The sequence below is a fragment of the Opisthocomus hoazin genome, chromosome 14, assembly GCF_030867145.1.
Source record: "Opisthocomus hoazin isolate bOpiHoa1 chromosome 14, bOpiHoa1.hap1, whole genome shotgun sequence".
Lineage (NCBI taxonomy): Eukaryota > Metazoa > Chordata > Aves > Opisthocomiformes > Opisthocomidae > Opisthocomus > Opisthocomus hoazin.
The window spans coordinates 8,967,112-8,995,076 of record NC_134427.1 but is presented as its reverse complement, the minus strand read 5'-3'; the positions used below and the strand labels follow the sequence as shown (position 1 = coordinate 8,995,076).

General features: G+C 38.2%; 1 protein-coding gene across 3 annotated transcripts; it reads left to right on the top strand.

Moving 5' to 3' along the window:
• Positions 1 to 1,051: 1,051 nt before the first annotated feature.
• PHF6 (PHD finger protein 6) lies at positions 1,052 to 27,905 on the top strand. 3 transcript variants are annotated; one of them, XM_075435616.1, is made up of 11 exons: positions 1,052 to 1,228; positions 6,277 to 6,456; positions 6,661 to 6,762; positions 10,419 to 10,552; positions 10,864 to 10,907; positions 19,921 to 20,084; positions 20,263 to 20,406; positions 21,615 to 21,719; positions 22,618 to 22,751; positions 23,406 to 23,535; positions 23,830 to 27,905. In XM_075435616.1, exons 2-10 carry the CDS (start codon positions 6,319 to 6,321, stop codon positions 23,533 to 23,535), a joined length of 1,095 nt encoding a protein of 364 aa, XP_075291731.1. In that variant the 5' UTR covers positions 1,052 to 1,228; positions 6,277 to 6,318; the 3' UTR covers positions 23,830 to 27,905. The 3 variants fall into 3 exon arrangements, with proteins under 3 accessions (XP_075291731.1, XP_075291730.1, XP_075291729.1); XM_075435615.1 differs by having other exon boundaries at positions 19,918 to 20,084; positions 26,832 to 27,905; XM_075435614.1 differs by having other exon boundaries at positions 19,918 to 20,084.
• Positions 27,906 to 27,965: the final 60 nt, after the last annotated feature.

The window sequence follows — 27,965 nt, the reverse complement described above, 5'->3', positions numbered from 1 at the left end:
ACACTGCCCCAGCCCCACAGTAACGCGGGGTCTTGAGCTGTACCATGTGTTTGGTGCCTGAGCAAGGTAAGCCAACCTCCCGCCGCACTGTTCCTCACTACCGTCAGCCGCTGCACAATGTGGGTGCTCACTTAGCCAGCAGGCAGGGTAGCAGGGGTGCCCCACTGGTGTCACACCTCGGGCTGGATACCGACTTCTGAGAGCCAGGGCCGGCCTGGGCCCAGGGCGCGGCGGCCACGCTCTGAGGAAGCGCCCTCAGGGCAGCGCCTCAAGTGTTACGAGGAGAGGCTGAGGGAGCTGGGCTTGTTCAGCCTGGAGAAGAGAAGGCTGAGAGGGGACCTTAGAAATGCTTACAAATATCTGCAGGGTGGGTGTCAGGAGGATGGGGCCAGACTCTTTTCAGTGGTGCCAGCGACAGGACAAGGGGCAACGGGCACAAACTGAAGCAGAGGAAGTTCCATCTGAACATGAGGAAGAACTTCTTCCCTCTGAGGGTGACGGAGCCCTGGAATAGGCTGCCCAGGGAGGTTGTGGAGTCTCCTTCTCTGGAGATATTCAAGACCCGCCTGGACACGGTCCTGTACCGCCTGCTGTGGGTGACCCTGCTTCAGCAGAGGGGTTGGACTAGGTGACCCACAGAGGTCCCTTCCGACCCCGAACATTCTGTGAGTGCGCATGCGCCACCCCTAGCGCGCTGCCGCAGGGCGCTCACCCTCCTCGCCGCTTTCTGCGCATGCGCAGGCACCTTGCCGCCCGCCGGCGGCAGAAGGCCCCGGCAGTCAGTCCCCCCCCTCCAACGGCTGCGGGTGAGCACTGCGCAGGCGCAAGGCTCCTCGCCCCGCCCCCTTCCGGTTCCACGCTCTCTCGCCTCCGGGCCTCGCGGAGAAGCAAGGGGGGTGGGGGCGTGTGTGGAGACGCGCGGCGGTGCGCATGCGCAGGAGGCCGCGAGCGCCCGGCGTGCTGCCGCCTCGCGCGCCAATCGGGCGCCGCCCCGCAGCGTCGCGCCGTCGCGGCCCGAGCGCGCCGTGCGTGCGTGCGTGCGTCCGCTCGTCCGTGCGTGCGTGCGTGCTTGCGCTCGGCGGCGGCGGCGGCGGCGGCGGCGCAGCGTCCCCTGCCCCGAATGAAAGGGACGGTCCCGGCGAGCGAGCGGCCGTGAGAGACCGGCGGTGACGGGGGGTGGGGGTGTGCCCGAGCCGCTCCTCTCCCCGGCGCCCCACCCGCCGCACGGGTGAGTGACTGAGTGACCGACCGAGTGCCCGCCCGCCTCGTTGCCCGCCCAGCCGCCTCTGTGCCGCGCGCCCGGGGCAGGCGCGGCGCCCCCAGGCCCGCCCGCCCGCGGCCCCCCGGCCCGGGGAGCCCGCCCGGCCCTCCCGCCGCCTCGCTGCCGGTCCCTGGGCCTCAGCGAGCCGCCGGCCCCGGGAGGGTCCCGGCAGCCGGCGCTCCGTCTGCGGGGGGGTGCCCCCGGTGCCGTTACCCTACCCCCTTCCTTCCCCCTCTCCGAGCCGGCGGCGGCCGCTCGCTCCGCCCGCCTCGGCCCGCTCCCTCCTTCCCCGCAGGATCCGCCCCCCCTTGTCTCCGAGTCCCGTTTCCCCCAAAATTTGGTGAGGAACGGGGATCGCCCTCCCCGCCAGCCCCGCGTCCCTCCGAGCCCCCCTCGGTAGGCCCCCCGCCGCCGGGGAGGGGCCGGGCCCCGCCGGTGCTGGCGGCCGGGCCGCAGCGGGGGACATCGCGGCGGTCGGTGCCCGGAGCGGTGCCGTGCCTCGCCTCGGCGGTCCCGCGGGGCCGGCGGAGGGGCCGTTATCGCCCCATCGCCCGCTCCCCGGGGGAGCGTGTAAACTTTCCTGAGCGCTCTGTGCTGGCGGCCAGACCTTCCTTACCGCAGGCTCTTTCTGTGTCATTTTTAGTTACCTGCTCTGTTCTTATTGTTCAGACTTTCCAGGGCTGGGCCTGCCCCCCAGCCTCGCCCCCCCTCCTTTGTTTCTTTTTTTTTTTTTTTTTTTTAAAGAAATTGCATGGATAAGTTGCTACCCTGCTTTTTATAGTGGCTGTAGGATGCTGTGTGAACGTAACTCTTGGATAAAGATTTCCATGGGACTTGTGACTTTGGGTTCTCGGCTACAGACACCCACGGGATACCTCCCTTCTCCCCAGCTTCACCCCGCCTTCTCCAGAATAACACCCCCAGTAGCGGGTGATCGACCCTAGAAAGTAGAAAGTACTTGGAAGTTTCTTAAACAGAGAATCTCGTAACTCTAGTGCGCATCTTGAAAAATTCAGCACAGATATTTTCTGCAGCTTTTCCTGAGAGTCCGAACCACTTCAGCATGTTCAGTGATATTTTACAAAGCTTGTGTACTTCTCTGGTAGGTTTTCCTTGGGTGTCTGAAATTTTCTTGATGTACAAATATGAATCCTAATTTTTAAAAATACAGTTCTGTAATTGTATAGGCCACGCAGAGGAACAAACTTTATAGGAGAGAGTGTAGCATACAGATCACTGCCCTTTATTGGAAATACAAGCAGGGCCTTTACTATAAACAGGCAGCAGCTCTTGAAACATATTTGGACAATAAGTAGATATTAGAATCCAGGTTACTCTCCGTTCTTAGGTGCTGAACAATGTCTCGTACACAGAGAGCGTCCTTCTGTGCCTGAGAGTCATTGAAAGTCATTGAACTTGCACTCTTTTATGTTTGAAAAATCTGTCAGCTGGAAGAACTTGGTTTTGGTGTGCAAGCCGTGTGAGTTTGTATAACGTGCTGCTTTAAAGATAAAATAAAGGTGCTATTACGGGAAGTACCACGTTGAATACTTTAGTGCGCATTAAGAAACATGAATGCAAATGAATCAAAATTTTTGAGTGGAAAAATCACCGAGTTGCTTCGTTTGTGGTTTTAGGGTAGATATAACTTTTCTGTTTTTAGGCCAAACCTATGGAAAACATATCTGTGTAATAAGCTGTGTTCTGCAGTACATGTGTTCCGTTTCGGCAGAGATAGTGCATAATCTCCTAGTCAGTGATTCCACAGTACATCACTTTCTGTGATCCAATCTATGAGACTTTCTCTGACAAAGCTGACAAGCAAGATTTCTGCCAACAGTATATCTAAACACTGTTTTATAAGTCTGATTAATTGGTTAGCTTTTTAAACATGGAACACAGAAATATTGAGCTGTTTTTAAGTTGCATTATTTTTCCTGTTCCAATGAAATTTAGCTTGATACTTGGCAAACTAGATTAGTTGCCTTTGGGAGATTTAACTCCACAGATGAAAACAGAATTTTGAGTGTTGGAGTTCAGAATTCTGGGTCTGTGGTGTAGCTGCGTAACTGGATTCATCTTTTTCAGAAAACGGGCATTTTAAAATGGACAGGGTAAGAAGTGCATTTTGGCACAAAGAAGCGCGATCCCAGGGTAGTGTTTTCTCATGTTTATGAGAAAGCAAGCGTAATTTAGGGAGAAGTCTACAGATGAAATGGTTCTGAAATATTTCTTATGCCCATTTCTTCTTCTGCAGTCTTTAGAAATGTGTAAATAGTGGTAGTGCCTAGTGATACAGAAAACACAAATGCAAAGCACGCATGATTGGAAAGAAAACTTCTAGATATCCTTGTAAATGCTTTCGGAGTAATTTAATCTGATGGTGAAAAGAATGTGTGTTTCCTTTCTGGCCTACCCTGATTCTTTTCGGTCTGTATGCATTTTGAATAATTTTTCAAGTGTTAAATTATTTATAATTAAATAGGTATTCTAAAATAGATATTTCCTAATTTAATTTTTTTTTGTTGTTATAACATGAACGTCCGTGCATCATGAAGTAAATATTGGCATTATTTTTAACTTCTATGTAAGCCTTAAAAATCTTAATTATGCAAAAGTACTTCAAGAAGTTAGGTTATGTCAGATTCTAGTATGGCTGTAATGCTGTGCCTTCTCGTGCCTGTTAGTGCACTGGAAGGCATAAAGCTGAGGGCGGTTGGCTGCAGCCAGCTGTGAGAAGATTCCTTATAATCTTGTTTCTTGGAAAGTTACTATTCTTATAAATGAAAGATGATGAGAGCCACTTAATAAATTTTTACATGTTCTATGAATTATTTTCATTTTCTAAAATACAAGTTTGCTGGTTGAATTGAAGGATAGCTATTTTTTATAGTTGTAATTCTTATTCCTGAAAGTCCGTAGAACCTGCTCATGTGCTCGAGGAAATCCCTAATCTTCCTTTTAAGAACTGCTAGGATTGCTGTCAATACGGCGATAATATAATCTGAATATAAAATGAAACAGGTGGACCCAAGTGAATGTGTGTGTGTGTATGAAAATATTTGTACCAAAGCAGAACTTCTTGCATTTAAAATTATTTTCTTAATATATTTCTAACCCATCACTGTGTGATTTATGTTGAGCTGTTGAATATGACCAGAAAACAAGACATCTTTGTGATATTATTTCCTACTTGTCTTTTGTATTTTTTTTAAGTTTAAAAAATTATAGTTTAAAAAAATTGAAAATCTGTGTATCTTTCCTTCAGAAACCATTCTTCTACTCAGAAGGGATTACAGAATGGTCTTGTTTTGTTTTTTCTTTAGGAGAATACAGTATAGTAATTCTTTTGTGTTTAACACTTAAGGACTCTCTATTGCCACTGCAAAAGGGTGTGACTAGTTTATCCAGATTGGCACATTTTTTGTGCAAATCAGCAAGATCCGAAATCTATGCATTCTTCTTATGAGTATGCGTCACCGGCTGGTAAACTGCTTTCCAGTTATAAAAGAAAGCAAACGGAGCTGTTGATACAGCAAAGGCGGTAGATACAGGACAGACACCTTTTGATGTAGGAGTTTTGTAGTAAGCATTGCAAGACACTGAAAACTCGGTCTGTGAAAATCTGTTGAAACAGAAGAGTGAGAATCTGAAAGGATTTTCTTTTAGCAGTAGTATATGCCGACAGGAACTTAATGGCATTCCTCTGCTTTCAATTAGAGAAATAGTGAGTGATATTAGTATTATGGGAGTCTGACAGTGCCGAGACGCAGGCAGGTTTGCCTATGCAAATTTCAGAAAACAGTCATGCATTTTCGTGCAGATCGCCATTGTAGCGCAGTCCAGATGTATTGCAACTCTGCTCTTCTTATGGCTGGATTATTTTTTCAACAGAAATATCAAACTATGTGGTGGCTTTTCTTATTTAGATGAGTCTAATGTAGACAAAGGCTGAGGAGGGAGGATGCTTTTATTGCAGTAGTGGCCAACTCTGACGGGAAGGTTCAGATCTCCAATGTAAAAAGCTCTGAGCATGTCTGTTTGAAGAGGACAATATTTTGTTTCTTGAGAGATATAGAAATAAATGAACACAAACAGCTTAATACTGGGCCAAGAAGGAGGTCCCCTCATTGCGTATTTTCACTCTGCCGTGTCCGCCGGATTAGGGGTTGGGACCTCAGTGCTACATTTTAAAACGTGGTGCTGGTAACACATGAAAAGTTTGTGATTCATGTTGAGTTTAATTTTAAGTTTCTTTTCTTAAATGAGAATAGCAGCTCTCGTGCGCTTACTGAAAACTAGCGTAGTGCTGCTGAATTAACTGTGGGTCTTGAAAAGGTTTCCATTGCAGTGTGTTAGTCATCCATAGATCCTTCTAAAATTCTGTTCCTAATGCTGTTGGACTAGCCACAGTGTATCTGTGTAATACCTAAAATGGTCACGTTTTATCTTCTCATCTCCACCCTCATCTGAGGGTAGTTACTCATCTGGTGTGCTACTTTGTGAGCTTTGACGCTCAAAACCTGCTCTGGATGCTACGGTGGACTTCCGGGTTTTCCTTCGCTTCGGTTTTTGAGGAAGTTCAATAGCATGAAATTTATTGCATGCACAGGTAGTGCATTTTCTACACTTTCCTTTGCTGTAATAAATAACAATAAGAATGGCATGAAAGAGTTGCAGTAGCTTCTTCATCTAAGGATTGCTGTACTTGTATTTTCCATTAATTTCTTCTTTTCCCCGTAAGTTTTGTACGTGTCCGAAGTTTTATATTGACGATCTAACTTTTTTTGCTGAGCAAACCAATTCTGCTTGCTGATACAATTTCATATAAAATTGGCAAAATACTGCCTTTGTGGGGTACATGTTTATTTGGATATATTGTTTAGTGTAAAGAAAAGGGTAAAAAGGGGGATAGATAATTTTCAAGCAACCAATATTATATTTATCAAAGCTGCAAGTTAAATTGCCTTTTGTTGATGTTAACGTGCTGATTGCACCTTTTTCTTTTCCTGTAGTACTGAGAGAATTGAAGTGGCATTCTAAGGTCATTTAAAATCATGACAAGCTCAGTTGGACAGAAAAAAGTTGCTTCAAGACAAAGGAAGTGTGGTTTTTGTAGATCTAATAAAGATAATGAATGTGGACAATTATTGATGTCAGAAAACCAGAAGGTGGCAGCACATCACAAATGTATGGTAAGTAACCCCTAGGAAAAGGGAGAGGAATGTCGGGAGCTAGTAAAAAGGCTACGAGCAAATGAAGAATTCAGCCAGCTGTGGCACTGGCACAAACGATTAATCGCTGTAATTAGAATTTTTTGTGGGTTTCATATGTGTAAATGCTCTATCTCACTTTTACCTTTAAGACTTAGAAAATAAGTTTTGTTTTTATAATTTTAGCTGTTCTCATCTGCACTGGTGTCTTCACACACTGATAATGAGAGTCTCGGTGGATTCTCTATTGAAGATATTCAGAAAGAAATAAAGAGAGGCACTAAACTGGTGAGTCTCTATTTTTTGCTCTTGAAAATGGAAGACAATATTTTCTTACCTTCTGTAAAGTTTACCATGAAGTTGTTCAGTGTATTATATATATGTTCGGGCTTTTTTTTTTTTTTTAAAGTGCTGCCTTTGTGTGAGCCCTAAGGTAATGGACAACTTGTAGAAGATGTTGGAGTAAAATTGATCTCAGATTTACAAAAAGGAAACCTCAGTAGATATGATTATACTTACATTGAAATGAAATTTAAATGTCAGTTAACCAACCCTTGAAGTGTATTTAGGAAAGGATAAAAAGTAGTTTGTTTATTTCAGGCAAGTCTTGCTCCCTTGTTAATGTGTTGTTTTAAGAATTATAGCTTATTCATGGAGTCATTAAAAAATAAATCCAGAATTATTATTTTTACATCCACTTTTTTTCCTCATTGGCAAATATAGCTGATTGTAGCAGATATGCATTTTTCCCAAGCAAGTCTGAAAACTCATTTACTGAATATACCTGTTTTTCTTTTTGGTGGGCTGCGTATAAACAATGGAATTTTCTAAATTTATACTTCTAATCCAGTAACTTCTATTTAGCATTTTCTGTTAGATTTCAGAAAGAAACTGACATTCTAGGGACCTGGTGAGGGTATTATTGTGCCTTTACCAGTATTTGGTTTTGCTGCCAAAATCTGGTTTTAAATCTATATAAAAGGAAGCAATAAAAGTACCTTTGGTAGTTAATAGATAGATGGTTCTGTGAATACAGACATCTGATGAGGTACGTGCGTACAACAGTGATTACGGCTCTACCAAATTAATGAGAATTGAGCAGCAATGACTTTTTTAATTCCCAAGAAGCTAATTCATGATGTATTTTTAATTTAGAACTAGTTGTTTTTCACTTGGGGAAATGAGTGAGGCTTTTTAAAAATAATTTTTTAAATGTTTTTTAAAATATTTTTAAGAAATGCTCAATTCACTCCTCATGTAAAAAATTTTCAGCGTAGTTATTTAAAATGCTCTTATATATTTAACAGTTCTTGGACTACTAAGAGTAGTCCGAAGTATTATTATAGAACTACAATTACATAATAATAGTCTTAATATTTCACCCAGTGTTTCATTTGAATCTTTTCCAGTGCAGGGAACTTTACTTGCCCTAATTAGCTGAAGCATTCACAAGTCATTCCTTGTGTGATTGGGATTTTCCAGAGTACATGGTAGTAAATGGAACTATGAATCGCAACCTTTTGATTCTTGGGTCTCTTAAATGTTTTTTGAAGGTTATTTCTTTTTATGTCATTGGTGGTTTATGCCTTTTTGCTTCTGAATCACTTTATGTTCCTTTGCTGATGTAACAGCTGGATATATTCTTGGAGGTCGCTAGCTGTACATATCGGGCAGTTTGTTCAGCTTTTTGTGGAAAGCCTGGATCTGGCTAACCTAAGTGGATTCATAGTCCTGAGATGTTTCCTATTTGGAGAGAATTTACAAGACAATTTTAGATCTTAACTTAGGTGCGTTATCTCTGTGTGTAGCTGTCAGAAAACTACAGCTCGGAATTACTCTCTGGAGGAATCTTTCTCCGTTGACTTCTGTAGGAAGCTTAAAGCTAAATGTTTATAGTTAGCCCAAATACTCCCTCTAAGGTGTGCTTTCTGTTCTAGCCTGTTCTTTTATGTGGGAACACACTGAGCAAAAATATCTCAGCGTGGTGCACTGGGTTAAGTAATTATATTGATAGCTTGGGTTAAATTTGTCTGCTGACAGATTTTCCGTAGCTGCGCTCCTGCGGGAGGTGCTGCTGCTGACCAGGTATGCCCTGAAAACTGAGGCCTGTTCATTACTGAAGTGGTACTGAGTGACATGTAGAGCCTTGCTGAGGGTAATATATTTCTGTCTGAGAAAAGTTTGTTATTATTACTGTTATTGTTATTAATATCAATTAATATTAATATTGATTAATTTAAAATTAATATTAATATTGTTAGTATTATTAAAGTTCAAACCTTAATAGGCCAGTCAGAAAACCTTACATTAAACGTTTGGGGGTACAAGGCACTGATACCATTATTATTTCTGTTAGCTGTGCGAGGGCGGATTTTTTTAAAGAGGTTACCTACTTTGAAGCTTGTCGGACTTCATATATAGGTGATACAACTTGGAAATTAATTTTTTTGACAGTGATCATTTGGACAGCAGGACTTCTACGGATGGAAGAAGTATTTTATTACTGTCAGGAGACATAGACCGATAAATCAGGATAAAAATTCCTGTGGTCTGTTTTGTTCATATGGATACATCATGGTGTTCATTTAAAAAAAAAAAAAGTTTTCTTTTAGTCATTTCTGGCTTTCAAAATACTGAAATACTGACTAAAATTGATTGGATGGATATAATTTCAACCTTGGCTTTTATAGAGAGCTTTGATCAGCCATTACTATACATTAAACCATAACGTATAACAAATTTGAGATAAAATACCCATACAAATTAGGTAACAGCTAGGGAACGGTATATACATATACCATTTCAGAGCTTGCAGAGGAGTAAATGGAGATGATCCAAGGCTTTGACATTTTTTACTGTTCAGTTAACTTTGTTAAAATTGAAAAACAGGATGGTGATACGTAATTTTGGTGGTATATTTATTTGACATATTTGAGACTAACAAGAACTTGGCTAAGCTAGCACAGAGCACAGAAAGTGTATTCGACAAAGATATATGTAGGGAGTATCCTACGTTGTACAATTACGTTTAAGGATTTGAATTAATTGTAACCTTTTGGGGACGTGGGCAACAGACAGGACACAAACAAAAAGCTTTGGTTGTCTTGCGATGGAAGTTTAATGGGAAATTTTGAGATTTTGGGGCAATATGTCAGCAAAAATAATACAGACAAAAATACTGTGATACTGTCAATTACTTTCTTTCCTAACAAATTATAAGAAGGGCAGTGAACAATTTAGAAGCATAATAATCAGTGTATCTTAAGCAATGATGAGTCTAATATGAGAAGAACTAGTTATTGGGAAAGAAACAACAGGCTCCCATTTAACCCTTTCTGCAATACAACTATAAAGAGCAAAAGTTAGTCTAATTGAAATAAATTAATTGTATTTAACAAATATTTCACTAAATGTAGTGTTTTGGAAGTTACTTATGGAGATAACCACGTAAAAAAAGAGGTAAAATTATCTGCTGAGGCTAAGGTGAATTTTCAGGGTATCAGTGTTTCTGACTGCATGATTCATTGCTAAATGGGTGTCTTTTTTTTTTTCTTCTGCCTTTGTAATGTAATTCAGAATTAAATAGGTACAATTTATGATCTTAACTTTTCTGAAGTGGTTGGTACAAACAGACTACCCTTGGGAGTGGGATATTTAGGTGAATAGCTGTGTCGCTTTCATCAAACACATTCTACAGAAGTAAATTACTTGTTTTCTTTGTTGAATTGATAATCAGTGTATGATGGTTATTGTACTGTTGCGTAATTACAACAAATTTCTCTTTTATTTTAAAATAAATTATGAAAAACACCCAAGAGCAGAAAGAGTAACACCAGTTGCATACCTCCATTTATTTTGTCACCAGGGGTGGTAGCTATATTATTTTTGAACTCAGAAATACCAAGCCAACAGTAACATGGATTGTGCTTTCATTTTCTTTACAGATGTGCTCTTTATGCCATTGTCCTGGAGCGACCATTGGCTGTGATGTGAAAACATGTCACAAGACTTATCACTACTACTGTGCTTTGCATGATAAAGCTCAGATAAGAGAGAAACCCTCACAAGGCATTTACATGTAACTATTATTTATTTGCTATGTTTATTTTTGTATTTATATTTCTCATTCTTTGTTTAAAAAAAAGCAACAACAAAGCAAAACAAAAAACCCCACTTTGGAATCTAAACAGAACTGTTGCAAAAAATTCTAATGATGATTGTGGCATTCAAAATAGTGATGTGCTAGAAAAGCGTATTTTTACTGCAAGATTTGTATATCAGTGAGTCTTACAAGTGGGAGGAAAATGTACTGGCATTTAAATTTAAAAGATGAGTAAATAATCTGTGAATCGTGACTGACTTGACAGTTTTCAACTACTTTGTTTATAGGATTTTATGTCGAAAACACAAGAAAACTACGCATAACTCTGAAGGTAAAATTATTCAATATAAATTTTTCCCATTGTAGAAAGATACTTGGTTAAATTGAATTTTTCTGGAGAATATAATTGTTTTCAATAAGAATTAGAAGTACTTTTTTTTGAGAAACAATGAGTTTGGAAGCCCATCTGATTTCTGTATTTTTTCTGAAAATTATTGGTAAAGGTGGAGAAAAACCAAAAACATAAATTTTAGGATGTTCGAAAGATTTTATATTCTGTCAGAAAAAAGTTTGGGTAGAAGTAATGCATTCCCTTCTGGGACGAAGCTGGCTTGTGTTTGTAGTTAAATATTGACAATATTAACATTTAAAATATTTTGTCAGGTAACAGCTGACATGCTAATGTCCCTAAATATTCACTATTTTTTGAACTATAAATAGAGTTTAACTCTTCAAATAAGAAGGACCCAATTGTAAATAAAAAGGTTTGTGATCAGATCGCTTAAAGGTATATTTCTGAGTCATTTTGATAAACAAAAAAAGCTGTATGGATACATTCATAAAAGCTGTGCATATTTGCAGAGGAGAGTAGTGAAATGCGTGAGGGGTGATATGCCACAAACGTAGATAAATCCTGTGGTCTGTTGGAATTTCAAACGAGTTGTGTTATTGTGTATGCAGGTATTTTTCCTTTTTTCTACTGTATTTGGGTAAGCGAACAGTTGTTAGTTTACTTTTTGTATTACTTTCAACTGAAATGTCATCAGATTTAAGTAAGGAGTACGTGACTATTTAGTGAAGATGAAATTTCATAAATTACTCCAGTCTCTACCAAATGTATTATTAAGGTAATACACTACTTATTATGCTATGGGTAGTAGATACGTGTTTGGATGTTACTTCACTGTTCAGAAAGATGTTGAAGGCAGTAGAAAATCCCAAGAGAAAACTGATTTTTTTGTCTATTTAAATAATTAGTGTTGTGTGCATTACTCTCTTTAACTGATATTTAAACGTAATCTTTTGTACTTGTTCACAAATGGATCAGTGTTTGACATCTGTTGAAAAATGCCTCCAATTCTGCATGGAGCCCAATGCCAACAGACAACTTTTTGTGCTTGGAATTCCTTGCAGGGTCTGAACTTGTGCTTTTCTTTAAGAGTTTTCAGAAACCATTATCTCCAGTTCTACAGTGTCATTGTCTGACAGCAAAGCCTTTAAATTTTGTATGGATATATTTGTCTGAGAATACATGGGAAAAATTACTAGAGGCGTAGTTGCTTTTTTCTTAAATGTTGATGATGGCAGTCTGTTAAAACATTAAACTGGACTCATCCAAAGAGACTTAGATTGAGGGTAGGAGAAGAAAATACTTAGTTCTGTTACACTTTAAACTTCTAGAAATACATGTAGCTATACTTCACATTTTTGTTTTCTGTTTTTTGTTTAATATTTGACTGAAATTTTACCCAGTGCTGTTTCCCAAGGAATATGTTCTCTTTTTAGTCCATACAGTTTAGGGAACTATACCCATAAAATATTACTTACGTATTATGGATTTGATAATGCCAGAAGCTGGAGCTCTTTTGTGATAGGCTTCCTTTAAATCAAAGAAAGTAAAAATACATATTGCGTCTGTCCTATGGAAATGACTTACAGCATTTGTATAGCAATGGTATTTTGCTACATTGAAAACTAATTGCCTTTAGAAGACAGAAATATACAGGGTGTTTTTCAGAGTTTAAGAAGGGACTTTGGAGGATTTGTTAATATTTAAATTCTGAAGATTGGTCAGTGAAATGGTAACTGGAAGATGTTGGGTGGTGAAGTTAAGCTTTATATATGTATTTTCATGAATCCTAGCCCTCAGAAGTGTTTTTGTAACAGAACAGTTAAAGCTCATCTGTGGTTATGTCACTTGCTGTAAGTGCACAGAGGCACTGGAATTATCAGTCCTTTTTGGTGGAAACTTACTGCTCCTGCTCTGGGATGTTGGTTTTGTTTTCTTTTTTCCTTGGCCTGTGTAGAACATCTGTTTTTTATCCTTTGTTATCTATATCCAGATATAACTATTGTGGTCAAATATTTTTATTATATGACTTCTGCTAGTGGGTGTTGGAAGAGTTTTTAGGAGTGTGTGGTTTGGTGCAGTCCAGAACAGTTTATTTTCTGTAGGTCGTACTGCTGCATAATAGTGAGATTTTTCCTTCTCATACCTAGAAAATCAGTGCTTTCAGGGCATACTTTTCAAGTCTGAGGTCTGGCTAATGTACCTTTTGTTGGAAGTTCTAGGTTAAAATAATAACCTAGAATAACCATTGTTAACATCTAATAACAGTTAAAAGAAAATTTCTTGAGGCTGCGTGGAAATGTGGTTGAAAGACCTATGCTGGAGTTAGTTACCCAGTTAAAACCTAATAAAACGGACCTCTTCAGATGTTACGTATTGCTGTCAGGAAGTTCAAGTGGCACGAGAATTCATCAGACTAAGTATCTTTCTACTCATCAAGACAAAATTAATGAGCGATGGGAGTTCATTTTCCCTTCATTGACAGGAGTTGCTGAACTACCTTCTGTTTTCTTTGAATATAAAAATATGACACATGGCAGCAAAGTGTTGTGCTCTTAAATTCATTATCTGTTTCAGCAGATTGTTGGGTTTGTCTAAATTATCTGTATGGCCTAGCCTTCAGGTGACACAGACTAGGAAAATTGTATTCCTCCTGTATTTCCTTGGTGTATGTGTATTTCAGAGGGACTCTTCTGTGCTGTGTTCCCACTAACTGGAAAAAGGACAGTAAAAGTGAGGTACTCGCACTTTGTACTAGGCTGTGGCGGTGAGGTCAACAGATTTGAAGACTCCTGCTCAGAGGAGCAGACCAAGTTACTGAAAGCTTCGTGTCTAGATTTTTGTCTTGTTGGTGACAAATCTAGCAAAATAATCTGACCTGAACTTCAAATAATAGTTTAATTCATAATTTAGGCAAGCTGTCTACGTTTGCTGTACTTAATAGGTTACAGGATTTGGTGCCAGTGCGTTCAAACTATCGCAGCTAACTATTAATTGAATTCCTGTTCAGTTTGATACAATTGCATTTATTCTTTCTGAAGGATGGAGTATTGTTAAGCTAAGGTTTTGGAACTGTTTGTTGGAATTTTATTCCAACGTACTGTAAATAATTGTTGAAAAATTTAAAATCTGGTATCTTTCACTTCTCTGCAGGTGGGGCTGCCATGGCCCCTGTGTGGAGTTTAAAACAAATTCAGCTGATCAGGAATAATTTAATATAAACTAAGATAAGAATGTAATTTCATTCTTCTGCTACGTAGTAGTAAAACAAAGAAGAATGAAGACAGCCATGTGATGATCTATTGTTAATGTTCAAAACAGAAGCTTGGGAACTGTGGGGTCAGAAAATGAAGTGTCCATAATTCCTATTGTAGCTGTACTCAAAGCCCCAGGGAATTATGTTTGTACAATGGAAATAAGGACGTTCCCTGTCTCAGCATCCTTTTCATGTTATTCTAAAGATCAGATATGAAATCTGTGCTTCTCGTATGGCTCAGTAAGTTGAGTCAGGATAATATTTCTCTGAGACATGCATTTAGGGATGCTGCAATCTATATCAAACAGTACTTTTTCAAACTGCTCTGTAAGCCAGAGACTGACAGGAGAAACATCCAAAACTTTTTGGCATTATAGGTAGGAAACATCCTGATTTATCTTTGGATTATTTAATCAGTGTTTTCTCATAGTTGCATTTTCTGTAACAGTGTTCACAGCGTAAGCTTGCCTAACATTGTATGAATTAATGCAGTCAGGTATAGAAGTTTCCATAACACTGGAGTTCAGGGTCGTTTCAGTTCTGCTGGTGGAAGGTAACAAATTCTTCCTAGGCTCTGCTAACTCAGCCTTCTTGTCTGTCTTACAGAGAATGCTGCTCTGCATTTGGCATCAAATGTATGTGTAGAGTTATGACAAAACCAGTTGGTCTAGGCAGTAAGTTAGCGATCTCCTGTGCAGTCCATTATAGACTAACGAGGTATTTCGCAGAAACATTGCAAGGGTGTTTTCTTATGGAAAAACGCAGAGCTAATGGAAAAGCAAAAAATGTGAGAGTAATGTGGTGAATGGTTTGTCCTATCTGAGGAGCCATCCTGTGGTGTTTACATTATAATTCTCCTGCCTATTTAGGCAAGACGTTATGCAAATAGCAACTTGCTCAGCCAAGTCATACTTAACAGGTTTATCATACCAGTTGTCAGACGCTTTCTGATTACGCAGATAAAGCTAAGTGTTTTGTCTGTCTTCAGACTTTGCCAACGATTGTTTGCTTGGACAAGCATTTAGATTTTATGGTTATAAAGACTATTTTATTCATTTTCTATGTTAAACGTGCTTAATTAAAGAAATAATCTCAAGTACTTCCTAAGGTAGATACAACTCAGTCAAAAATAGCTTTTGAACGAGAGTCATCAGTTCCTTGAGGTATCTGGTACTTTTGGAAAACATATTAGTGACAGGACCTAAGGGGTAATGTAATATTTTTTTTTCTCTCCACTCTTCCTTTCTCCAGATTAATGTTTCATGTAACTTAGTCTTTTTCCACTTAAAACAAAAAAAAGCAGATTATATTCAGCATTATATTTCTTAATATCACATCATTTGCTGATAAAAGCTACTATTATTTCATGATCAATTTACCTGATTCTATATTTGCTTGCAAGGGTTTTTATGCAAATCTCTGATTCTTATGAATGCTTATAGATACATTCACATTTTTATTATTGACTACTGGGACAATACGGTTTTCCAGGTTTTGTGACATTCCTTTTCAATTTAAAATAATCCTGTTGCCACATATGGTTCATTGGGTTTCAGTCATATTTTAAGGACATCTTGCTTTAACATGCTAAAGTACTTTTTTCTTTCTCTGTTATATTCCATTTCTCTTCCAGAAAATCTAGTAAGGTTGATTTTGTTCTTTGTAATTTTTAGAGTCTCTCTTTTATCTCAAATGCACTGTAAAACTTTAAATACATATGTGTGATTTCAGATTTACATAACAGCATGTCTAAGCTGCTTCCACATTCTACATTTTGGCTTCTTTTCATGTACAGTCCTACTTGCAAATACATTTTTGCTAGTCAGCTTTGTTTATTATCTTCCTTGTACAGACTTAGCCCCTTTTGCTTCTGGCTCACTTAGTCTATTGTTTAAGGTAATGTTGGAGGTGGATACAGAGAGCAGTATTAGCCTTTATTGTACACATCCTCTTTTTATTTGTTCTTTCACAACCTTTAAATCACTTAATTCTTTTATTACTTTGCTTTAACCCAGCTTTTGGAAAAGGGTGGTTCCATGTGTATTTCAAGCGGATGCCATATAGAATAGATCCGTGATGTCTCAACCTCTTCTCTGCCAAGCCTTACTTTAAACAGCAAGACATCTTGATCCTTTTTCCTTCTAGTCATGCTCAAAGGAGAATTTTTAGATTTCTCTCTGAAGCTGAGTCTCCCTGTTAACAGTTTATGTAACACAGCATTTTGCTAGTCTTCTTTTTGTGGTACTTTGTACTGCTCATGGATTTCTAAAATGCAAATTTGGGGCTTGTTGCTGCTCATCTTTTCACTCATCTGAATTTACAATATCGTGTTCTTAGGTGCTTTTTGAAATGTAGGATGTTTCCTCTTGATTTCTACCCCCACCCCTCCTTCTCAGACCATAGTGCGTAGTAAGCTTGATTTTTCAGATACAGCATTTAGGGAAGAAAGCTCGTAAGATACCTCCTTTGAAGGCCTTACATAACTTTGTTGAGAATATTGTGATGATTTTAAAAATCCATGCAGTAATGGGATATGGGATGGGGGGCAATAGAAGAATATCTAGGGAACCTCAGGGGATTCAGAGTATGGGTGATATCCGTGCTAAAACGTCATCTGGTCAGGGAGGAGTTGAACAACTTTTTGTGTTTTCCTTAGTTCAAGCTGACATGAGAAGTTGGAAACACCCAACCATCAGATGCGAGGGAAACAGGGTAAGCTGGCAGTGGGCTTGAGGGGAGGGATAGGGCACAAACCAAACTGTGTATTAAACAGTAACGGCCATCCAAGGCAGGTGTATTTTAAAGCTGGTTACAGTCTCTTTCTTCCTGTACTGTTACAGTAGTTCGTAGTGCTGCTAAAAATGAGAGCAACTTGAATGTTTTGAGGTATCAGTTTTGCAGATAGATGTGGTAGAGCAGATCCTTACATCTCGGTGGTGTTAACCCGTAGGGCCACCTCACTTGTAGTAGGAGACCTACATCTGCCAGGAATTTTAGTTTAATGAAGGGTTCCATCTCATCTAGATTTCAATGAACTCTGAACTTTTTTTGAATTACTAGTTTTGAGCACAGAAAAGGGGTCCTCCTTTGAGGAAAGCTGTGCAATCTTGATTTTTTTTTTACCTTACACTGAAACCATCTTTTAAAAATATAGCATTTTTACTTTTCAAATCTTAAATATTTTCATAATTCTAGACTTAAAAATAGCACTTAAGAACTTATTCTATAAGGAGGCTGTGACGTTTTGTACAAGAACTTGGTTTTCATAACGTGTGCTTGGTTTTTAGCAATGATGATTCACTTCCAGTTTTGAAAGTGTGACTGTAGACAGTTCAGGATATGCTTTAATGTTATTTAGAAAATAGGGGTGGACTGAGAGGTGGATAACATTATGGTTGACAGAATTGATAAGGAGCTTTGGGAAAAATAAGGAATGTTGGTGAATGGACTACATTTTGCTTCATCAAATCCAGTAGGGAAATCCCTGGAATGATTTTGGAGGGAATATTTTTAACTTTTTACTGATGTTATTTAAAGGGTCACAAATTCAATAGTCAAATTTTTGTCAGACTTTTTTTTTTTTCCACAATAATCATCTATGATTTCTGGAAATGTAAAAGTAGAGACAAAGATTCACAGATTTCTTGTAATACATTGGTGGAGAGCTCGTATGATGAGGGACAAGATAAAAGAGGATTCTTTTCTTTGAAATAGATTTTCAGGTTGTAACAAAATTTGCTATATGCAATCTGAGAGGTACAATATCTATATTGCATAAACTTGCTTGGGATTTTAATAATTGGGAATTTAGCGAGTAATGATAAATGAAAAATGTTAGTACATTCTGAGAAGAAAATGTAAAATGTGTTGTTTCATTAGGTAATCCATGTCATTGTGTATTTTATTTTCTTTTTTTTTCAGTGTAAAATAGATAGTGCTGTTGTCAGCTAATTAGAAAAGAATAGTGTATATGCATTAAAGCATAGGAACGTTGTGGTAGACAGACTGATATATTCTGGTAGCAACTTGGGAATGTCTGTATATAGCTGAATAATCTGTCAATTGAAGCCAAAATAATTTGCAGATTTGTAGTAGTTTATTCTCAAATTTTTGCCTCTTTCTAACCATAGAACAAAGTTTTGGGGGAATTATGTTTCAATATAACCTGTTGTGATGCATTTGGATTTGTTTTCTGTTGTTCATTAATAAATGCACAAGAAGCTGTATCTTTCTCAGGGATTAGTGACAGATACGACAGACTGAGCTTAATAGGATACACTTGTGTGCAAGGCCTGGGGCCAGTGGTTCAGTTAGCTTCTGCTCCCTGTCGATGGCTGTGGAATATGTTTCAAGTCTTTGACTTCAAACTTTTGTGAAGTTGAGTCACTGTTAATCATGAGATAGAAATGTGATTTGATTTTTGTGTGATAATAGATCAGAAAGAGGAGTTCTGGCAAAGCAGCATTTAGTCTCAATGTAAGATGTCGTGTCTGGATACTGAGACCACGATATAATGGCTATAAGTGCCATAGCAACACTTAACTGTTGTGGCATTATTATTATTATTTAAGTGGCCCATTAATGTATGAAGTAGATGTTCCACATCTTCTGATTAGGATTTCCTTCTGTTTGAGGGCTTATACTGACTGATGTTTGTGGTTTAGATTTTGAGAAGCAAGTTCTTTAGCAGTATGTATGCGTGTTTCTTTAAACAAGCTTGCTGAAATGTCTTTGCAGCTTGAGCAGGGGTGGGTGTTACATATTAAAAGCAATAAGAAAGACACTCCTGTGAGCAGCTGATGATCAGGAAAGTTGTTAGTGACTGAACAGAGCTGGTTATTCAGTATAAGATATAACTTAACAAGATCATATTGGAAGCAGTCTTAAGTGCAGAACTGATGTGTGTTCACTGTGGAGCTTTGTGTAATCAAAAGGACAGTCTGCAAGAATATTGGACTACAGTTCTGTGTAGCATTCAGCAGTTGAGCTGACATTTTCAAAGGAACTTGTTAGACCTCTTTGGTATGTCTGTATTAAAAATATACATTCTTATGCTCTTAATGCTCTGTAAATACTTTATCTGAGATATTGTCAGTGTGGATGATTTTCTGTAAACTGGTGGCTGCTTTTAGCTGTAGATGTGAAAATACACTAACTAAATAAAATTTTAGATTTGTTTCATAGAGGCAAAATACATGTCAGTTTTAAAACTCGGTGTGAGTGTTATAGCCAAAATGGGTGAATTTTTTCCTTAACTCAGAAGACATCAATTAATAAAGCAAGGAGAAAGGTGTTACTTAGAAACACTGGCATAATATCAAGGGCAATTTATGTCGGAGTTACGAATCCCAAAAAAATTAAATTAAAAGCTCATTTCATGGTTGAAAACATTTTCTGGTTTCAGTGTAGTTTAAATGAGTCTTATTTTCAATGGAGGTGAATATATCTGAGGACACATTTTTGGATCTGAAAGTAGAAGTTGTAAGAAATGCTAAACCTTCATATATGTATTATGTTATAAAGATGCAGAGCTGTGTGATATGTATAAAGAAGTAAATCATGTTTTCAGGATCTGCAGTTGCATGTTTGTAACAAATGGGGAAAAGTTGCTATTTTTATTTCTGACCAAAATACAGAAAATACAGTTGACATTTTTTCTTGTCTGGTTGGTTGGTTGGTTTGTTTTGTGTAAAATTTTTGAGACTCTTTTTTGATCATGTTTTCTAAATTCTAAAGCAGATTTAGAAGAAAGTATCAATGAACACGAGTTGGAGCCTTCACCTCCCAAAGGAAAAAGGAGGGGTCGTAAGGGAAAGCCAAGAAAAACAAATTTAAAAGGGCAATCAGAAGACACTAGATCTACGTCCTCACATGGCACAGATGAAATAGAAAGCAGTTCCTATGTAAGCAGTAAATATGCTAAACTTCTTAGAAGACAGAATTGCATGTTTCTTCTCTGCGAATATAATTTTTGTTAAAAATTGCATTTGTCTGAGCCTCCAGCTGGTGGCCACAGGCTTTTAAAATTACAACTGTATTTGTAACCCAGCAGTATGTTTTAGTAAAATGTTTTTCTTTCAGAGAGACAGGTCTCCCCACAGAAGCAGCCCCAGTGATACAAAACCTAAATGTGGATTCTGTCATGCAGGTGAAGAAGAAAATGAAGCTAGAGGAAAGCTTCATATATTTAATGCCAAAAAGGCTGCAGCACACTATAAGTGCATGGTGAGTAATAGTATTGTTGTTAACCAGTCTATTATGTGAATTTTGTCTGAATTGCTATTTTAGATTTTAATACAGTACCCTCACATGTAACTATGCATGAGTATTGTCTGCGTGCTGATGATCTCTTTAAGTGCTGAAGTGTTGCGAAATGAGCAATTCATTTATTTTCACTGCTGGCAATATGGATAAAAATTGACTACGTGCTAAGAGATGGAATTAGCTCAGGGAGACTCTTTAGCTTATTAAAAAAGCTCCCTTAGAATCTACATGCATACACAATATTTAAATAAGAAAACAGAAAGCAGTTTTAACTAAAAGAATCCACTCCAAAAATGAAATACCTTCACTCCACAGGCATTCAGACAAAATCTGGGAAAAATCCATGAACTTCATTGATTTTCTGACCAGGCTGTGTGACTCGGGTAGAGTGGGGCATGGAAGTTGTAGAAAACCCTTGCATCTTTAGGCGATCACATTTATAGAACTGTCAGCCTGAAAAGAATCTGCTAATTTCAGCAAACATGAGCAGATAGTGCTATCTTGCATGTAACTCATTGAGTTACAAACCTCAGTGGTTCCTGGTGTACCTCAAAATGAATAAATACTCCAGGCAATCTGTGGACCATTATCTGTCTTCCTATATCTGGCCTCACTAAATGGAGAGCTGGTGTGTGCCAGGCAGCCTGAAGTCTTAAGAGTATTCTTCGCTACTCTGTGTACCTGAGCTTCAGTTTTAAGACAGTTTAAACTGAATATACCATGATGATGGTAGCAGGGAAAGTACTTATGTACTGCCTTGTCACCCCTCAGGGCTTTTCAGGTATATTGACATCAGCTGTGCTGTGAAGCTGAATTTATATATATGTTGCAGGGATGGAAATGGAATATTCCTAAAAAGTTCAGTGGTGTAATTGACAATATTGCCCATTTGTTACTTGGTGTTTTCATCATGTTGTATTCTTTGTCTACTCCTTTGTCTTTTAAGATATATTTCTCCAAGGCAACAAATGTAATTAGAGCAGTCAGGTGGGTATCAGAAGGAATACTCATCATACTAATTACTCAGCATGAGTTTTTTCCTAGTTTGTCGGTAAAGCACATGGTGTCTGAGATCACAGAAGAGCATGTTCAATACTCAGTTATTCCTGCACATAAAAAATATTCTAATCATGTTGGTGACCTGAAATTATTTTGGACTTGTTTTACAGTTGTTCTCTTCTGGCACTGTCCAGCTAACAACAACTTCAAGGGCAGAGTTTGGTGATTTTGATATCAAAACTGTACTTCAAGAAATCAAGAGAGGAAAAAGAATGGTATGTATCTGCAGAATGTGATGAACATGTTACTGATTCTACTAAGGTGTGTATAGCTGGGCCTCCTTCCTTTTGAAAACAATCTTTTTCACCCATTTCTAAACCCAAAATTTAAATGTATTATTACATTTGGGATGGGTAGCCAGATAAAAATCACCTTAAAAATTAGTGGTGGTTGGGCATGTCGTATTTAGAATTCTTTATGACAGCGTGCATTGTAAATTATTGTTAGCCTTCCTGTACCTATAAAAGAGTAACAACTTTGGATCCTGTGTTATTAAAAGCACACTGTAAAACTACAAATAAACTTAGAGAATGTGTTCTTGCAGTAACTTGTTTCCAACTGTTCAGACGTTTTAATATGAAAACATATTAAGGCCTCAGAGATGGGGAAGTTGGTAAAATATCACATTGTATTTTATTAAAATTCAAGATGTTTTTAAGGTGGTAAGAAATTTTGGGGGGAGGAAGAAAACAAAAAGCTTGTAACTGTATTGTTCCTTGGAAAAAAAAATTGTTTAAGATTCTTCGTATATCAGCATACTAACTTCACTGGCCTTCATTCATTTCACTTCTAAATAATAGATATAATAATATATCTAAAATATAAATAACTTCATTTCTAAATGGTCTTAGAAATGTAGTAATACATGCAATTGTGTAGCGATTTTCAATACAATGGACAGGTAGATCCTAGTGATCATATTTTAATAGCTGAGTGTTAGATAGTTTCTGTTTTACAATATTTTTTATTAGCTTTTCATGGGAAGGATGATTTGCCAGAGAAATTACTCTGTTCCAAAATGGTGGCCATAAATACGCAGAACACTGCAATGAATACTAAGAGGCAAGAGACTGGAAGGCTGAACGGTGCCATTTTCTTCTTTCCCCTGCACAGAAATGCACGCTTTGCAGCCAGCCTGGTGCTACTATTGGGTGTGAAATTAAAGCCTGCATAAAAACATACCATTACCACTGTGGAGTAGAAGACAAAGCTAAATACATTGAGAATATGTCACGAGGGATTTATAAGTAAGGACCTATGTAATTCTTGAATCTATGATGAAAGTGAAGGTATTTCATGGCATTTTTTCTGCCTAACTTTGCTGGTCAAGTATGTTATTAAAAAAGATAATATTATCTTTTTAAATGGTATTTTTAAGTAATTTTTGACTCTGCAAAGTATTTCAGTAATTCTGCTAAGTGAAAATTTGTGCAGTAGTGTTGTAATACAAGAAATGAGAAAATTAATTGACATATTTTCGTCCTCAATCTGTAATTTATACTGAGGAAACCTTGGATAACTTATGTCACGATTTCTCCATATTGATATGTTTTGTAGCTTATTTTCGGTTTTTTGGACCCCATAACTTTCCGTACCTGCTTGCTGAACTGCTGGCGTTAGTGGCTTGGCTGCCATCGCGTTGCCGGTGTGGCTGTGCCCACAAGAGGGCATTCTCCGAGCAGTGCACCAGCAGTTCTTGGAAACTGGGATTGATCCAGGTTTTGTTGGCTAGGCTTCAGCCTTGTCCTCTTTCTCAGTTTGACTGATGCTTGACTGAAAGCCATGAAGGAGTTAAGAGTTAGCAATTGACTTGTAGCACACCTCAAAATTAATTGAGAGGAAAGTCTGGTTTTGATAGATATTTTCAGTGAAAGTCCTCACTGTTTCTTTTGTTGTCTTAGACTCTATTGTAAAAACCATAGTGGAAATGATGAAAGAGATGAAGAGGATGAAGAAAGAGAAAGCAAAAGCCGTGGCAAATCAGGCACTGACCATAATGACATTCCTCAGCAGCAGCTCAATGGAAACTAGGTATGGAAGTTACTCCTGACAGATCTGTTACCGACACTGAAATGCAATATGCATTTAATGTAGTTTATTGCAGTGAAATATTTAAATCTAGTGTATGCAGATAAGTACTTTTTATTGGCATACTGTAGAAAAATGGGGAGGATTTGTTGTTTTTTAAATCCACCTGACTTTGTAATAGTATCAGAAGAGGGAGGCCATCGTTTCTATCGCTAAATATAGATGTAATGTCAGAGCTGCTAAATGCTTTTCTGTACAATTTTAAATTTACTGTTGTTTTCATCATTTTTTAAACAGGTTCAAGGGACAGAGTTATAGAACTGGGAATGGCTAAGACATCATAACTACTAATTCTTTTAAATTGTTTTCTAAAATCAGAAAAGGGTTAGTAACTTTTTACTACCCAACTCTGTTAGAAATTTCATTGAACTGCCTGAAACGTTCATGTGTGTGAGCCTTCAGTAAGTGGCAGAGTTTTACATGTCAATATTATGTAGTTTGTAGTCTGCAGTGTCTGGAAAAAATGAAACACTATATAAATGATATGTAATATGTACAGTGTCAAAAGTTAAGGCAGACATTGAAATGAAGTAAGATCTATATTTCTGGACTGAATAAAAACCTTAAGATTTGGAATGTGTAAGTTGTTTAGTGGATTCATGCAATGAGGGAAGGTCTTAGCTAGTTTAATTAACAACGTGGACAAGTTCATGGTGGCAACAAGCTGGTACTTTGTGAATTTTGCATTTTCTTCATACACAAGTTACGGAGGCTATACATGGGAAAGCCGCTCTCTGTTTTTGCTTGCAAAGCACACAGTAGAAAAGGACTCAGTGTACTCCGAAGCACGCTTGAACATTTCAGGTTGTTCCTGTTGTGAGTGCTCATTCCGCCCAGCATTGTTTGCGGGAGATTTACTTGAGCAGCTGTTGGTTCTGAGCTGTGAGCTTTAGAACTCATGCCAAAGGGCTGTAGTTCATTCTTTCCCCAATGACCTGCCTCTTTCTGTGTCCCTGATTTACAAAGAACACTTCACTAAGTGTGATTAAAACCTTACTATAGAAATGTTTGGACTCTGCAGCCCAGTCTCTTTTATTTCAGAGAGTTAACAACTCCTAACTCGCTATGGAATTTAGCCACCATATCTGACGTCCATACCTCAAGTGTTCTGTGTTGTGTGGAACACTTCATGTTTTGTCCAGAATATGCATAAAGGTCCCATATTCTGTAAGAAGAATGAGGAAACAACCTTTTTTGCTAGATTGGTATTTATTTTTTAATCTTATGACCACTATATGAGAAACTTTGCTTATCGTCCTTATTGTTTCAGTGATTATTTTTTTTCTCTTTCTGTCAAGCCAACAATCACGTCATGGAATTCTGCTTGCTAGAGTTTGATGTTTCTTTAGGGAATAATCAGATCTAGGCTATACCAAACCTAACAGATCAGTAGTCCTCTGACTGCTTTCAAAACACCTTGTCATTTCTAATGGCTACTAGCTTCTTCAATTGGTCTGTTAAAGCACATTCTCAGAGTTACTTAAATAAAACCAAAAAGCTGAATCTAGTCCACATATTTGTCCGTTGTTTGTTTAGGGTTTTGACTTGTTTCACTCTGAACTCCCAACAAAACTTCTGGATTTGAAGGAAGGAAACAAGCAAAATACACTGATTTGACTATAAACGGCTACAGTTCTGTGATTGGTGTTGCAAAAACAGTTCATTTGTAACATGAGTTTCTGTAGCATTTTTTACTTGTATTTTTAAAAGATTTAACGTGTGTCATTTGTCTTCTTATGCATTCCCTTAATGTCTTGAGGGACTCAATTACTGTATATTGGAGTTTCTAACATTTTACCTGTTAGAATTCAATCAATTTTGTTTGCTTTCCTGGAGAATAATGCTGTTTTGGAAAGAAATATTGCTGTGTACAGAAAATATTCAGTTACTGCTCTAAACATGATGCCATTGATCATTTTTATTTTGTATTTGTAACTTTTGAAATTAAAAGCGTGACTTGAATTGCAATGACAGATCGATTATTGAAATTGTCTATCAAGGTGTTTCGTTTCTCCTAGAATATGAACATTTTTCAGCCACTCAGAACAGTTTTAGAAGGCAAAATAACACCCTTCAGTGTTTAAATTACTTCTAGATTTGTGCCTCAGACATGGCCCTCCCATGGAAAAAAAGGCACTTTGTTTGCAGCTACTGTATTTTAACCAAGGTTGCATGGGGTAGATCTGCCAGCATACTGACTGCATTTGAGACTGAGCTCTAATTCACAGTGTGTCAGTTGCTTAGTATAACATTCAGTCAAGTAATTCATCTGTTATAAAATAAATTACCCCATTCCATGCCTCGAAGAACCAGAACAGCACTTCACTTTTGGGTAGCAGAAAAGTAAGTGGCTGGTTTACCTGTTACCTCTTTGTGCTGAGGTGGCCTGACTAAACTGTCATTAATTCAGAATTCATGGAAACAAAGTCAAAAGCAAAAATCTTTTCCTACGAGCCTCAAATTTGTCATAACTGACTTCAACTCATGTATGCTGGGTAAAAGTGCCTTACAATGTAAAAATTGTATTTATATGTTCCCAAGTAGCATCACCTGCTGGGGAGTAATTCTGTTGTGGTGTTAATATTTAGAAGAAATGTACCTCAGCAGTGTATTTACTGTACATCTTTTATGTCCTTAATTGTAGTTTTAACAAGCATGGCAATGTATGATAGTATACAACATTTACATCATTTCTTAAAGACAAAATACTGCCATTACTGTCCTTTTATGTGTACTTTAGCTTGGAATTTCAGACTGTCTGATTTGATTTGTTTGGGGTTTTTTGGTTTTGTTTTGGGTTTTGGTTTTTTGGTTTTTTTTTTGTAAAGCAGTGTAATCTTTGCAAGCATATATTGAGGATTATTCTGGAGCATCTACTGCCTTCCCAGAAATGTTAGAAGTAATGAAAGTGCTCTATAGGTGAAATAGGTATGTTTAAATTAGCTAGTTAAATTAATGCAGTCTGTCTGTTACTGAGATTTTTTTTTTTTAATAGGCACCTTCTGCCCTCATCTCACAATCAGAGAACTCATGCATTTAACAAAACTTGTCTTATGAAACTGGTTTCACTTTATTTAATTTTTTTTTTGTTTTTTGCCTTTGGGCATTTCTTTTGCTCACAAGAGTAGTGTGTGCTGTTTAAGATGCCTGGAACCCTCTGAGAAGGGAGGCTTCTCCCCAGCTCACTGTATCTCTGTATTAACAGATCTCCCCAACTCACTGTATCTCTATATTAACAGATCTGCGATTGTGCTATACCAAGAAAGGACTGTACCAAGGAAGGACAGGCATCAGAAGGATATTGTTCAAATAACTTGAGGATACAGCTGGTGTAATGCCAGAGTCTCGAGGCGTGAACAAACACTATAGCAGTAAGCTGTGCTATCACTCCATTTCAAGGAAGGGTAAAAGGCCGGGTCAATATCAGCATCAGTGCAGCTAGCTAGGATGGAATAGATTAGCTGATCAAAAAATCTACTCATTCGGCAGGTGTTGATCCACAGGAGGTTCTGTGATAAGGCTCTAGTAGGAGTTACACCGGCTTAACTCCTGGAGGGCAGCAGTAAGTCCATCACCTACACTCCATGAAGTCTGATCTTCAGGTACAAAGATCTGTGCTGATCTAGGATGGTATGATTATACCGAATGTGGCCCTAAAATGTAGTATATGGGAAGAGAGCTTGCTTCTTACTGCTGCCTATATGACAAATATCTTCATGCTAAACTAGAGTGAAAGACGAAGAAGTGATAATCTATTTGAAATATCAGACTTATCTGTCAGGTGATAATCAGTGCATGTCAAAAATATTAATATGCTGAATCGGATTGACAAGAAAATTAATCCTCATTAGATGAAATTAATCTTAAGGGAACTGAAAGTACATTATAGCAAATAGTAACTCTTCTTCCATGTCACCAGAAACAGATTTACTGTATTAGTGGTGGAGGTTAAAAAACGGAACGCAGCTGTTGAATTACATACTTGTTGAAGCAGTTTCTATGTATGCATATGTATGCACATTCATTAGTCAGCAGTGACATCTCAACCCTTAAAGAATCCTGGAGAACTGTTGCTTGTCAAAAAGCACTCAGGTTAGGCTAACATTTGCAGCTTTTGCTCTAGCATACATTTACATTAGGTGTAAAGACAAGGAATGTATGAAAGAGGGTAAATGCATTCCTATCTACAATGTTATGTATATTTTGTTCCTGTTATATTGGCTTTACTTCCAAAGTTGTAGTTTGCAGTATTAGTTTCTTTTTATTGGTATCCTTGCATATATATATATTCAATAAATGAGTTATGAATTTCATATTTGCATATCTGTCCTTTTTCTGAAAGTAGAACTTTTAAAACTGTGGTTTTAATGCAT

Coding starts and splice junctions, on each gene's coding strand:
- PHF6 (XM_075435615.1), top strand. CDS start 6,319: ATGACAAGCTCAGTTGGACAGAAAAAAGTTGCTTCAAGACAAAGGAAG. Junction 6,457..6,660: donor CAGCACATCACAAATGTATG/GTAAGTAACCCC, acceptor TTATAATTTTAG/CTGTTCTCATCTGCACTGGT. Junction 10,908..19,917: donor AACTACGCATAACTCTGAAG/GTAAAATTATTC, acceptor TAAATTCTAAAG/CAGATTTAGAAGAAAGTATC.